Source organism: Schistocerca nitens, chromosome 3, assembly GCF_023898315.1.
Source record: "Schistocerca nitens isolate TAMUIC-IGC-003100 chromosome 3, iqSchNite1.1, whole genome shotgun sequence".
Lineage (NCBI taxonomy): Eukaryota > Metazoa > Arthropoda > Insecta > Orthoptera > Acrididae > Schistocerca > Schistocerca nitens.
This window is the reverse complement of record NC_064616.1, coordinates 783,253,162-783,268,216: the sequence shown is the minus strand read 5'-3', so window position 1 is coordinate 783,268,216 and position 15,055 is coordinate 783,253,162. Positions and strand designations below refer to the sequence as shown.

The following is a 15,055-nucleotide window of genomic DNA, read 5'->3' as shown; positions in this document are numbered from 1 at the left end:
ATTCGTGTATATAATTAAAGTTACATGTTTTGACAATGACTTGGGCTCTACTAAAGTCTAGTGATTTATAATACGTAAGTAAGAGCACAAACCATGCAGCCCAATCATTGGTTTAACTGTTTGCCCTGCTATTTTTCGGATACTCAGTCCGATTCTTGTACTTTTATTGTGCTTTAATCTGTTGCAGTTGTTACACTTGATAATGGGCTAAGGTTGAAACCTAGATTGTGAAATAAAACCTTTTGTACAGTCAAATAATGGCTATATCATTCAGAAAATCTGTTTACTGGATAACAATATTAGCCCCTGACTACCGATCCATTCTGTGAAAACCACATATCAATAACACTTTCCATTTTCACAATATTTGCTGCCCAAGTTTCAGGTGATTCACCCTGTATATCCCACTGGAAAACACAATACCCTTGCTAGCAAATGGAATGTGCCACGAAAATATTCAACATTTAGGCCTGCACAGCACAGGTACAGGAAAATATATCTGTCGGTATATTTCATTTGTGAATACGAGAGAACAAAGTAACCTTTACTAAATAGGATACAACCAAACTGGAAAGGGGGGGGGGGGTGCAGTGAAGTGTTGACTTCTGTGGTGTCACCGCTAGACACCACACTTGCTAGGTGGTAACTTAAATCGGCCGCGGTCCTGTAGTACATGTCGGACCCGCGTGTCGCCACTATGTAATCGCAAACGTAGCGCCACCACAGGGCAGGTCACAAGACACGGACATGACCTCGCCCCAGTTGTACGGACGACATAGCTTGCGACCTGACGTATCAAGTCATTCTCTCATTTGCCGAGAGACAGATTAAATAGCCTTCAGCTAGTCCATCGCTACTACCTAGCAAGGCGCCCTTAGTATCAGTGCTAATTACTTACTACTATGCAAGAGATGTATTTCAACAAGAACAAGACTACATTAAAGTTAAGTATATTAAAATCTCTCTTCTTTTCTTTATAGTTTTTCATCCAGTCTCCTGTTTCAGAATTTACGCCCGTCTGCGTTAGTTTCGCGTGCACCTAGCCACTCATTGTGTCGAGACCTTAGGGAATCGACACAACAACTTCATATGTAAACTATTACATAACAGTGCTGACAAAATAGTTGTAATGAGCTGCACAAAATTTCCATATAGAACTAAGGTTGTGGGACACTTCATCCACTTAACTGCTACTGTTGCTCTCTGTTATCAATTATCTTCTTTCAGTGTCTCGGTGAGGTACCTGTGTTTGAAAGGTACCATTTTATGATGTGTGTCGCTATGCAGATTATACTCATTTAAATTTTCAGTTGACATAAGCATCAGTATTGGTTGGACATCTTTTTACTTCTTTTCTACTCATTTTGTCCATTCCCTCTTGACAGGGTGGATGTAACTTTTGTACAGGAAAGTGGTGGAAAGAACTGAATTGAATTTTAATTTGAGATGTATGAGCAACTTATGGACATGGCTACTGTGAAATAATCAGTGATGGTAACTTCAAGGCCTAGTTATTAAAATAAATTGTTTTTCTTTTTATCTTTCTAGTTTGACCCACGGTTTCATGACAGAGTCTAAAAGAGTATCTGCAACTTCTGTTTACTTTGAATCAATGCCTTATCGCCTAGATACTGAAACTGGCCTAATAGATTATGACCAGTTGAAAAAGAATGCACTTCTATTTCGTCCAAAGGTAATAATTGCTGGAACATCAGCGTATTCACGACTGCTGGACTATGAATGCTTCAGAAAGGTAAGAGTCAGGATTAATGATATTGCTTAACATGTGTAGCGTAGTTATTGTTTATGGCAAGGTTGTTATGTGAGATGGCACATGTTCTATCAGTGTTTATTATTTGTGCCTTGAAGTATAAAGATAAGTCATTGACACTGATAGTGAGAACATATTATGTATTAAGAACATATTAAAAAATTCAATTTCTATACCTTATTTATTACACAGAATAAGATACAAATTCTCTTAATATAATGTCCATCCCTTTGTAATACTACTTCCATTTCTGTGCTGTAAGCCTGTACTACCACTATCCCTTTCCCCCTCTGCCTTTCCATCAGAATGTCTTCCTGATGCAGACTGCAGACCTAGTTTGGACATAGTTTATGATTTGGGGACTCAGGTTTCCACTTCTGGCATTTTCTACAACTTTTCATTAAATAAAACACATGGTCCCCATTGTGTTTGACCTGCTGCCATGTGTCCATCATGACTGGGGCACGGGGACTTCGAGGAATGGATTACTGGCCAAGTAGCCATTGCTGAGGTTGGGTGGCAGCTTGTTTGGCATGAGTTGCACCATGGCAGATGACTTGCATCTGCTCATAGAGCGCCAGCAGTCTCCTCAGAAGGAAAGAACTCGTTCAACACAGAGATAAGACCTGAGAGTGTTTGCTTCCCTGCCTATGCGATGGGAGGAACATAGGGCTAAGCGACAAGGAGAGAAATACTCCCCCCAATACATGGTGTGTAAAAGTATATATGGGGATTCTTTTTTGGCTGCAAATCCTTTATTCTTTGTAGAGGATATAGAGAGCAAGTTTGGGAAAGTTGCAGCCAGCTCCATAATGAAGAGTGGGTCAGTTTTGATTAAAGCAGCATCCCCTGTCCATTCAGGCACTCTGCTTCCTCGTGACAAGCTGGGTGACATTCTGGTGACCATCACTCCCCATAATAGCCTAAATATGGTACAAGGCATAATTTTGCATCGTGATTTCTTGCTGTTTGAGGATGAGCTACAAGTCTACTTGGAGTGACGGGGTATCCACTTTCCTGTTGTGTCCATAGGGGCTGAATAACAATAGTGTTGCTAGCGGGGCCTTCATCTTGCCCTCTGAAGGTGACTAGTTGCCTGAAAAGGTGAAGGTGATGGTGTACTGGTGTGATGTGAAACCGTATGACCACTATTCCCACCCCTCCCCATGCGGTGCTTCAAATGTATGAAATTCAGGCATATTTCTTCGCACTGCGATGCCAGAACAATGTTTTGGGATGGTGGACAACTGTTGCACGCAAACATTCCTTGTGCCCTTCCTCCTGTCTGTGTCTAATGTGGAGAGCGTCATTCTTCCTGCTCACCAGACTGCACTGCCTTTCGGGGGGAGAGAGAGAGAGAGAGAGAGAGAGAGAGAGAGAGAGAGAGATATTGATTTGAGACTCTCTGTAACTAACATACCAAGAGGCCAAGAAAAGGTTAGCATCTGCATCCTGCATGCATGACAATGTTGCCCTCTCTGCCTATGGTACTGTCACCTATTATGCGTCCTACCATGCCTGCCACCCTGATGGTTAGGGGCTGTTGTCCTGCTACTTCCCCCACACCCACTTTGGGAGCAATGGCTCCCAACCCACCAGGGATGCTGATCCCCATCCCCCAGCTGGAGATGCAACATCCTTGCTTGGCTTCTCACACCAGAATGGGCTTGCTCAGAATGCCCCCCCCCCCCCCCCCCAGGTTTCTGCCAGTCTGCAACTGGACACCAGCCAGTGGCTGAAGGAGCCACAGCCTGCTGGTCGTAGGGTTTTGCAATATTCCTCAGTCCCTGAAACTGATTCAGGAAAGCTCTCACAGTCATCTAGACCCCATAAGGAGAAGAAAGATAAAAAGTAGTCTTCATTGCGGTGGCTCCCACGCCACTGGATCCCATATGTTTGGCTTCTGTGGCCTAGGTGGCGATCTCAGTCACCCTGAGGCTCCACCTTGCACCACACAATGTGTCTCAGAACCTGTGTGTGTTAATATCGTAACCTCTTAGCTGGTGGCAGCAGGTGACCCTGGACCATAACCTGCCTTCTTGGTCCCTTCATGCCCTGACAGTATACTGATAGCATGATTCTCCAGTGAAATTCCACCACCTGGCTGAGCTGCTACAACTCCTCTGCTGCTTTTGGCATTGTCCTTCAGGAAACTTGATTTCCAGCAATGCGGACCACTGCCCTTCATGGCTGTAAGGGTATTTCAAAAAATCACGCTGACTATGATAGCGTGTCAGGTGGAGTGGCACATATGTTCTGCTCTCTGTATACAGTGAACTTGTGCCTCTTGATACAACTTTGGAGGCTGTGGCTGTTCGGATAAGGGTATTTCAGGATTTTACTATCTGTAATGTTTATCTCCCTCCCAATGGTGAATTGCCTTGGAACATATTGTCTGCATTGGTTTCTCAGCCCCCCTCACCTTTCTTAATCTTGGATGACTTCAATGCCCATAACCCTTTGTAGGGTGGAACCACAATCACAGACCACAGTAAAGATATCGAAAAGTTACTGGCAGATCTTGAGCTCTGTCTCTTGAACATTGGTAGCCCCACACACCTCAGTGTGACAAGTGCAACTTAATCAGTCATTGATCTTTCTATATGCGGCCTTGGTCTTCTCGCATCCATCCACTGTAGAATCCATGATGACCTTTGTGGTAGAGACCACTTGCCCCTCTCTCAGCATCACTCCACTGGGTGTCCGCCCAGATGGGCTCTCAACAAAGCAGACTGGGATGCTTTCACCTCCACTGTCATTCTTAGCTCCCAGCTACATGGAGGTATTTATGCATTTGTCCAGAGTGCGACAGCCAACAATTGGCAACCTCCTTGGAGATCCCCTATTTTTTTGGATCCCCTCCTTCGGAACATAGTACCTTGGTGGAACTCAGAAATCTCAGAGGCTGTTAGAGCTCACAGGCAGGCACTGCAATGCCATAAGTGGGATCCGTTGATGGAGCACCTCATTGCCTTTAAATGGCTCTGTGCCCAGGTTCACTACATAATAAAACTATGGAAGCAAGAATGCGGGAACGGTAAGTTTCAGCCATTGAATCATGTGCATCTCCTTCATACGTCTTGGCAAAGATCATAATCCTCTACACGTAAGTGCCCAGCAGGTGTACCTGGTATTTCCTTAAACAGTGCCCAGAAGCTGAACATTTTGCTCTGCATTATGCTCAAGCCTCTGCAGCTGAGAACTATCAACATGCCTTTCGTGTCATTGAACAGCAGGTGGAGTGCATACATTTCTTTCACTACACTTCTTCTGGAGCCCTATAATGCTCCATTCAGTGAGTGGGAATTCCTCAGTGCCCTAGCCCTTTGCCCTGATGCAACACCAAGGCCAAACTGCATCCACAACCATATGCTCAAACACTGATCAGAGGATTGTCAGCATTATCTCCTTACCACCTTCACCCATATTTAGAGTGAGGGAGAGTTCCTATCTCAATGGCAAGAGAGCATCTTCATCCCAGTACTGAAGCCGGGTAAGCAGCCCCTAGAGATGGAAAGCTATATCACCCAATTAGTCTCACCAATGTTCTCTGTAAGTCACTCGAATGGATGGTGAGCTGGCAGTGTTGGCTCCTTGAGTCTCGAGGCCTTCTGGCTCCAAACCAAGGCAGTTTCCACCAAGGCTGTTCCACTGCTGATAAGTTAGTTTGCCTGGAGTCTACCATCTGGACAGCTTTTGACTGATGTCAACACCTTACTACTGCCTTCTTGGACCTATAGGAGACTTATGACTTCACATGGTGACACTGTATGCTCACTACCTTACAGGAGTAAGATCTCAGGCCCACTTCTGATTTTTGTCCAGAACTTCTTGTCACACCATACTTTCCGGGTTAAAGTTGGTGCTTCCCACAGTACCCCCGTACCCAAGAGAATGGGGTCCTGCAGAGCTCTGTATTGGGTGTCCCTCTCTTTCTAGTTGCCATCAGTGGTCTAGGAGCAGCCATGAGGTCTTCAGTATCACCCCCTTTGTATACCAATGATTTTTGCTCCTCTAGTGTGGTTATTGCTGAGTGCTGACTGCAGGGTATCATTCAAAAGACGTAGTCGTCGGGTCTCACACACAGCTTTGTTTCCAGCCATCAAGACTTGCATCATGCACTTCTGTCAATGTCATACTGTTCATTCACAACCAGAGATCCACCTCCCACAATAGAGACCCAGAACTTGGTTCATAACTGCAGTTAGACTACAGTGACACTGCTCTGAATTCAAACTTCCCCCACTGTTGCCTCTTGTCAACAAGCAATTGTGTATGCCCCCATGCCATGTACCCTAACCTCGGACTTGTCTTGATTTATGCTTTGAACTGAGAGATTCAGTTGACTCCATTGTTTTTCGCTGCCTGTTCCTGGCTGTCCTTGGTGCATTTCTGGGTCCAAAGTGGTACACACTGATGGCTCAGCAATCGACGGACGAACTGGTTTTGCATGCACACATGCAAGGAGCAGCGAACTATGCTCCCTGCCGAATAGATGCAGTGTCTTCAGTGCTGAATTGGTGGCCCTCAAACAAGCCCCTAGCCATGCTCACTCTTGCACCGGCAAGGTGCTTTTAATCTGCAGTGATTCCCTGATCAGGCAATAGACCAGTGCTATCCTTGTCACCCTTTAGTGAAGAGTACCCAAGATCTTCCTTGTGACCCTCATCAATCTGAACAGCTAATCATCATGTGTGGGCACCTAGACATATCAGGGTCTCAGGGAATGAACACACCAACTGCTTGTCAAAGTTGGCAACCAGGATGCCAATTTTGGAAATGGGGTCCCAGAGCTGGACCTTCAGTTGACTCTATGGCATCATTTGTTGGAAGTCTGGAACTCTGAACAGTTTGCCCTGGAATCTCCAAACCAACCGAGGGCAATAAAGGAGACTGCAACCACATGGCAGTCTTCCCCTCATGCTTCTCAAAGAGACTCCACTGTTCAGTGTGTACTATGCACTGGCCGCACTTGGCTGTCCCGTGATTACATACTCCATTGTGAGGACCCACCTTACTGCCAGTTTGGCACCCAACTGATGGTGGCGCACATCCTACTAGAGTGCTCAAATTAAGCTGCTTTGCGGCAGTATCTTAAACTTCTTGGCACACTACCTCTGATCCTAGCAAATGATGCAAAGCGACTGACCTGGTTTTACATTTCACCTGTGAAGATGTTTTGTACGTGTCTCTGTGAGGTGGGGCACTTTGGCCTCATTCAACACCTGAGAGGCTGGAGGGGCACCCCTCATCTGCTCTGGCCCAGGGGACCTACAGCAGCCCTTTCTTGGTGGTCCAGACTGGTCTCTACTCTTCCCATCTTTTTATTCTCCTTATTCTTTTATGTTTGCCATTTTAATTTTTTGTCTTTACTAAAATTTTATCTTCTGTGCTGCTCATTTTCTTGGGGTAACAGAGGGTGAGGTGGTGCTGGTCGAATACAGGAGGTGCATCTCCCACCACATACCATGCCCCAGGGACCTCCCAGCTGCAGCTCGCCCACTTTACTCCCTCTCACCCCACTCCTACTTCTCTTTGATTTTGTCTCTGTTTTATTGTATCTTGGTTACAGTCGGGCTGTGTTTATGGTTTGATACACATAGGATGAAGGGACTGATGACCTCACAGTTTGAACCCTTCAGCTCCAAAAAACCAAACAACCAACTTCTTCATAATATCAAAGAAATTTTATTTGTTGCTTTCTACATCATCATTCTTGTTAATAGAGTGTCGTCTATTATTTTTCAGCCTTGCAATGAGTAATGCATGCTGTTGGTGAGAGTAAATATACAGTCGTTGTAGAGATAGAAAATATGCTAATGACCACCATTGGTGGAAAATCCTAGATAATTGTAAACAATGTTTAAAAAATTCAAATTGTTTTAGGAAGCTGTTCTGCAAAATACAGGAAACAGGATTTTCAAGCCAAGTACAGGACTCTGGTGACATATTTGGGTGCATTGTGTAAGGAACACACTCAAGATGTTCACATAGTGATAGTGAAATGGGCTAGGAGCTATTATATATGGACTGACCTCATGACAGAGGTGATGACTTTCGAAAGATTGTTGCTCAGGCTCATATCACCATTTTTTACTTAGTGCAACTGTTCCAGGATCATGATAGACACCTTCCTGGTAGTGCTGTAAGGCAAGTTAATATGTGGCTTGAACATGCTGATAACTGACAAGACACTCAGTTTTGTGGTATTGGTTTAGAGTAACCATAGAGTTAAACCTGGGCAATGTTGGAAAGGGAGGGTCAGATAATTAATAGGATTTGTTTTCTCTTAAGCGAAAATTTCCGGGACCTTGGAAGAATCAGCCTCATGAAATCAGATGGGAGATATCCCTGCTGAAATAATGTTCCCAAAATGCCAGATACCAGCAAAATAAATAAGGAATGTGGATCAGAATGTTCAGTGACCTTGTTTCATCAAAATAGTAAAGGGGTTAGAGGTAAACTACATTATCTGCTGATAGACTGTGACTATATTGTTGTGTGTGTAAGAAATACGGATATTTTCTTTGGAGATTTACATCATAGCAGTTTTCTAAGAGAGTAATCCTTTTCAATTGGTAGGGGGTGGCCATTTATACCAAAAGTAAAGTTCCACTAAAGAATATTGATATACACTATCTGATCAAAAGTATCTGGATCCCTTACGTAATGCGGAATTGGCCACTAGGTGTTATGAGAGAGAGACTTGCCTGCATAAACAGAGGCAGTGTGTGTATGGTGTTGTTGTAGAGAAGATGTAAACAGCAAAATGTGTCGGTCAAGAGATTTCATTGACACTGGATCTCATCTGAGTAACAAATCCATCACAGAAATTACAAGCCTTCTAAAGCTGTTCAAGTTGGCTGTTGGTGATATTATTGAGAAGTGGAAACATGAAGGAACAACCAGAGATAAATAAAGACCAGGTGGACCTCGTGTACTGATGGGCTGAGATGATCAAGCATTGTGGAGGGCAGTTTAAAAAAAAAAAGGCAGGGAATCAGTGGAAGGAATCACTTGTTAGTTGTAACATGCTACCAGCAGTAAAACTAGCACAGTGACTGTGCATATGGAGTAAAAAAGACTGGGCTACATTGGTGAAGCAGCTCCTCATAAGCCACACATTTCTGTAGTCAGCACTAAACAACACTTGAGGAGGGGTAAAGAGTGATGCCACCAGCAGTGGATGACTGGAAATGAGTGATTTAGAGTGATGAATCACACTGTACACTCTGGCAATCTGATCGAAGGGCTTGCGTTTGGTGAATGCCTGGAGAACATATCTTACCTGCCATCATGTATAGTGCCAGTGAAATACAGAGGAGGTGATTTTATGGTGTGTGTGTGTGTGTGTGGGGGGGGGGGGGGGGTGTTTTTTTCTTGTTTAGTATGTGGTCCCCTTGTTGCACCTAAGAAAACTCTAAATTTAAAAGGATACGCGCACATTTTACAGCATTGTGCACTGCATACAGTAGAGGAACTATTCGGAGAGGATGATTGTAATATCAGGATGACAGTGCACTCTATTGTAAAGCAGTATATATGAGATAATGGCTTGTTGACAATAGCATTCCTCAAATGGCCTGGCCTGCCTGGAGTCCTGACCTGCACCCAATGGAACACCTTAGAGTTGTTAGAATGTCGACTTCCCTCCAGACCCCAGCATCCAGCATTACTACCTTCTGTGTTTTCAGCTCTTGAAGAACAATGGGTTGTAATTCCTCCACAGAGATTCAGGCACCACCCTGGAAGTGATCACAGCAGAGGCAAACCATCATAAAGGTGAAGGGTGGACACATCCCATATCAATGTCCACTATTAGGTGTCAGGATACTTTCGATCTGGTAGTGTAGCTTAGCATTGCACTGTACATATATTTCTGGACTGTATAGTAATCTTCGAATTTTCAAAGAAAAAAACTTTTAATGATAGTGATATTCAAAAATTTCCGTTTAGGCTAAAAGGCATTCCTGTGCACTTGTCTCTGTGTTACATTCAGTTCTGTAGCAAAATGTAAATAGTTGCACCAGTGGGATAGCAGGTAGCAGCAATGTCTGGCTTACGGAATACTCATTGTTAAGACTGTTTAATGTAGTGCATACATTACTCACTCTTAGTTCCTGTGAAGTGCCTTTTGTATCACAATATGACAGAATAAAACTGAACTGTGTTATTGATATGTCCATGTTACAAATTGATTGTGTTTGTGTGACTGAGTAGCTTAGAATCCAGATGGTCACATGGAACCCAAGAAAAGAAATAAAGAAGAAGATGGGGGAGATCTGGAAAGTAGAGTACATTACTTGTAGCATTACTGTAAATCCATGTTTCCAACTTTGATACGTTGGTGTTGTAAGGATGCACATTATAGTATTTGAGTAAAATATTTTATGGCCATTTCCCACATTGCTGTAGCTGGTTATGGTCTAAGGCTGGGGCTACTTACCCACTATCTCTAGTCACTCTTAGTTCCTGTGAGTTTACAGTGTTGTTGGCATATCAGCTATAGTTCTGACAAATATTTGTCCAACTTTAAATCAACTAACAGCTGTATTCCCGCTTAGTTGGAATGTCCATTTGAAAACATTAGATGATTTCCAGTGCTACTAAATTTGCTTGGTGGCATGTCTGTCAAAACTAGTCGTATATCCAGTCCATTAATTACAGATGCTGAAGTTTCTCATGAAAAATTAAGTGTCTTGAGCGATTTCAAAGTGCTGTGTGTGTGTGTGTGTGTGTGTGTGTGTGTGTGTGTTGTGAAGGATGAAGGTTAGGTGGTTTAGTTCCACGTCCCTGCAGATATGAATACAAAATGAAAGATACTATTTCACATTTGTTTTCAGATCTGTGACTCAGTTAAAGCAGTGTTGATGGCAGATATGGCTCACATTTCTGGATTGGTTGCTGGTGGTGTTATCCCAAGTCCATTTGAATATGCTGACATTGTCACAACGACGACACACAAAACACTTCGTGGAGCAAGGTATTGTCAAAGATTCCTTCTATAATTGTCAAAACAAGTATCATGAAACAACTATTTTGCTATAGTTTTTCAGTTGTGATGGAGTGTACTGATAGTTCTTTACATACTGAGTATAAGTGAGAAAGGATATTGTTTGCAGTTAAAATGTGCATATTTTGTTAAATTACATGTTTGTTTTGACACTCTACACTCGTAGTTTGTAGCATGTAATGAATGTTACTTGCTGCCAGAAAAAATTTGCTTCCTGTTCCATTGCACTGAATGGAGCACAGAAAGGCCAGTGTGCTACAAACTTACAACTAAGTGGTTAGTTCTCAAATACATCACAGATAATGACTGAAATTAAATGCATAGTAATTAATAAGTAGCTTCTAGTGCCATGTAGTAGCTTATCTTTTAGTCTTTTTACATGCCATTTATGCTCTTCAGTTTCTTAGTTTCCACATCTCTCACTTTGCAGGTTTGTCAGCTTTATTTATTGTAGCCCTCACCAAATTCTCTTTTTTTGAATCCATAGCACCAAATGAACTGCAAATACAGAAGGTTCTTCCTCTTGTTTGAAGACTTAAACTTCTCTTATTGGTATTTTGGCAGTCTAGTTGTAACGTAATTTACTACCACAGCATTTTAGATACTTTGACACTGGTTCTTCAGCTGTATAATTTTCTTCACCATTCCAATCAATGAAGTTTCTATATATCTTACTTACATCAAGAATAACAGTGTATTCAGTGAACAGGAATGATGATAGCCACTTCTTTTAACTTTCATGTTTGTGGTAGTCTTTGCTCAGTGCACAGTTAATAAAGCAGTTATGGTAAGCTGCATGTCTATCTTCATTTCTCTCAACTTACTGATTTTGCACTTTAACAATCTGCCATTGTTTACAAATATAGGTGGATCTGATTTATACATATATCCAAGGGAAGAGAAAACATTACTTGTAACTCAGAATTACTTATAAGTGAGATATAGATACATTAATACGCACCGTATTCTCCATTGGAAAAAATATATGTATATACAAGTGTGAACTTCACAAATGTCAAAGATAGAGTACAGTATTAAAAGGAAAAAATATTACTCGGTCCTGCTTTAGAGAAATTAGATACTGTATTGTAATTTGGCACTTTGCACTGTACAAACAACAAAGATGCAGTATTAAAGAGAAAATACATTATTTTGAACTCGATCCTGCTTTAATGAAATCGGATAATTTGGCTTCTTTCACTTTTCATGCATTAAGTGTATACATCCAATTTTACAAACTTAGTAATGAATTCAGAGCTTTTTCACTACAAATTTTCACAGTATGTAATGTCTGCACACATTGATTGTACTTAACACTTCACTCAGCATAGATGTTTCAAGATTAAAATAGCCATCTCCATCACTGTCACCTGAAGCTGGTTCACCTTCTTGATCACCACCACATTGTTGGAAAGCATCAGCAATAATCACCTCATCCTGTAGTTCCACACACTCACCGAGATTATCACCAAAATGTAGTAAACTGTCAAAATCTGCATCCTCCAGTAGCGCTAACTCATTACCTGACACTACTACTTCTTCTTCTTCTTCTTCTTCTTCTTCATCTTCATCATCAACAGTAGTCACTTCCAGTAACACACCAGATGTACAGAAATGGTTGTTGATTGTAGAGGATGACACCAACTGCCAGGCAGCCAAAAGAAGTTCCACATCTTGTAGTAAGTTAACTGAGAAATTTTCATTTCCTGCATCAGTGAGTGGTATCTTATGTTAAACCACGTTTTTTTCTACATTGCACTTTTAAATTTGCAGTAATGCCCAAATCAAGTGGCTCTAGCACACTGGTACAGTTTGGAGGGAAAAATTCCACTGAAACATTTTCCAAAACTATTTGGAATGGATATGCTGCACGTCGACCCATAGTCATCCAAGAATTTATATTTGATTTCTATTCTGTAGGTTTTGTCTTTACACCTTTTAAACACCTCCAGATTCTTAGACTGTCCTGTCACAAGTGGGGGAAGTTTGTCAGCTCCACCTGCATCTGTGGCCAGAACTGTCGCATGAATTTTACTTTTCTTCCTTCCATGGCATGACCCATGGTATTCAGCTAATGTTTTACAAGAAAGCAGACTGTAGATTATACAGATTTTGTCACAGTTTTAGATATTTTGAGGTTGATAATCCCTTCAGATACCTGGCAGAACCTTGTCAATTCAGTGTTGCACTGTGATATCGTACACAGCTTTAGATTTTCCAGAAATTGTTCTCCCTGTGATTTCATGATTTATAAATCCTTCTAACTGTCCCGACAGGCCTTGAAATCAGCAGTGATGTGAACACTTCTGCTAAATCTGTCACCTCTGCTTTCAACATTAAAAAGTCGCTACTGATTGGTAAAGCTGCACCCCATTTTTGTTGGATCCATTCAAAAAGTGCCATTTCCAAATCTATGTCTCTCTCCTCTTGCTGATGGCTGTGTGTTGTTAATTTTGCAACCAATTTTAAAAACCTTCTCAAAATACTGTTTCTTTTGCTGATGGTAGTATGTAATATGGTATAGGCCAGTCCCAAATCTTAAGCTATTTCAGATTTTGTTTTGTGTGTAGCACCAACCTCGCATATTAATTTTATTTTCTGATCTGCATAACTTTTCCTTTTTATGTTCTCCGTGACTGATCAAAAACGACTGAATGGTAGAACCACTGCTCAACAATAAGTCAGTCGGCAACTTTCAACTTCTCAGTCATTATCACATAAGAAATTCGTGTATTGAAAACAACAGTGCCAGGAGTGTCTTGTTTCCAAGCCACCTACTCTGGTTTACCATGGCTTTGTGCCTTGTCTCTGTGGAACCACCCACTCACAGTTCTTGCGTACATCAACAAAGTTAAGGAAAATATCACTGGGCTTCTTTTCAAACAACAGTGCTCATTACAAGTACACAAAACTCAGTTTATTTCACTGGAATTTGTTATATATAGCAGCATATTACATAAAAATGTGTGCTCATATATGTTTTAATTAACACATTTTTAAATTATATTTTGCTGGAACCTATAAAACTTTATGTAAAAATAAGAATTACACAGAACAGAGTGACACACAAATCAGGTTCAGCTGTATCTTCAGCTCAAATGCAAGAGGACCCTACAGCAATGGGTTCTGTTTGCAGATGATTCTGTTTAATCTGGAGAGGGACTATCACCATCCTTTCACTTTGTGCACTTCTGTGTCTTGTTACAACCTTGCAAATACTGTAAAAAAGAATCAGTTTGATGGTTTCACTGTTCTTTGAGGGGGCATCATTTTAAGAGCACATACATCACTGCATGTGTTTTCTAGGCATAAGATGTAGCCCTTTTTTGTTGTGGATATGGGCCTGGGTTCCATTTCATAGATGATGGTGATTCCCAGACACACAGGATGAACACCTGCAAAACATGGACATCTTGTGCAGAGTTAATTTCAGTTGAGTATGCATGGGATGCTCAAGGCCAAATGACTGAAGTCCTAAAACTCACACCACAGATTGTAATCAGTCTTTAGAGGGAGTACATCGAGTGCCATCACTACAGGCCATGCTGGACAGCCTGATATGCAATATAAGAACCTCTTGTGCCAGCACACAGAATAAGTGCCAGCTAAAGCCCTTGGTATGTTTTTCCAGTATATATTTGTTTGTATTATAGTGCTGTCAGATGCATATTGATCAACACATTACTGTTGTGTCTTGTTTTGTGGATCGTCAAAAATCTGTTAACTTTTGGCCATCGTGTGTAATATAATCTCAAAAATATACATAATCAGTGACAATCAGTATGACAATCGCATATTAAATGAGCAGTACTGATGTTATGACATTAATGAAGAACTTAATTCCTTTGTTCCAACATCTCTTAATATCAATGTACATTGTAGGTTTCTTTCTTTGCTATTTTGTTATTAGATCTGGCTTGATTTTCTATCGACGTGGTGTAAAAGATACTGATAAGGCTGGAAAAAGTATACTGTATGATTTTGAATCTCGCATCAATGCAGCTGTGTTCCCATCACTTCAGGGTGGCCCACATAACCATGCCATTGGTGCAGTGGCTGTAGCATTAAAACAGGTGAGTGTAACTGAAAATAATTTTAATTATGTCTGCTATGATTGTAGCAATACTATCTAAGACTGCACTGATCCATTAGTTTTCATTAGGCTAAAAAATGTCTAAATTGAAATATTAATGAGTTGTTTCATCAGTAACATTATATACTCCTTTATTTTCCTCTTAATGTTCATTGAAGTCTGTCGCATTTTCATAAAT

The 15,055-nt window shown here is 41.5% G+C and overlaps 1 protein-coding gene across 1 annotated transcript in view; it reads left to right on the top strand.

Annotated features, from left to right (window-relative positions):
• Positions 1 to 15,055, top strand: part of LOC126248796 (serine hydroxymethyltransferase, mitochondrial-like) — a 120,846-nt gene that overhangs the window by 77,076 nt on the left and 28,715 nt on the right. The window contains exons 5-7 of the mRNA XM_049950186.1: positions 1,549 to 1,753; positions 10,615 to 10,754; positions 14,695 to 14,857. Coding sequence (XP_049806143.1) covers positions 1,549 to 1,753; positions 10,615 to 10,754; positions 14,695 to 14,857 — 508 coding nt within the window. The remainder of the gene's footprint in view (positions 1 to 1,548; positions 1,754 to 10,614; positions 10,755 to 14,694; positions 14,858 to 15,055) is intronic.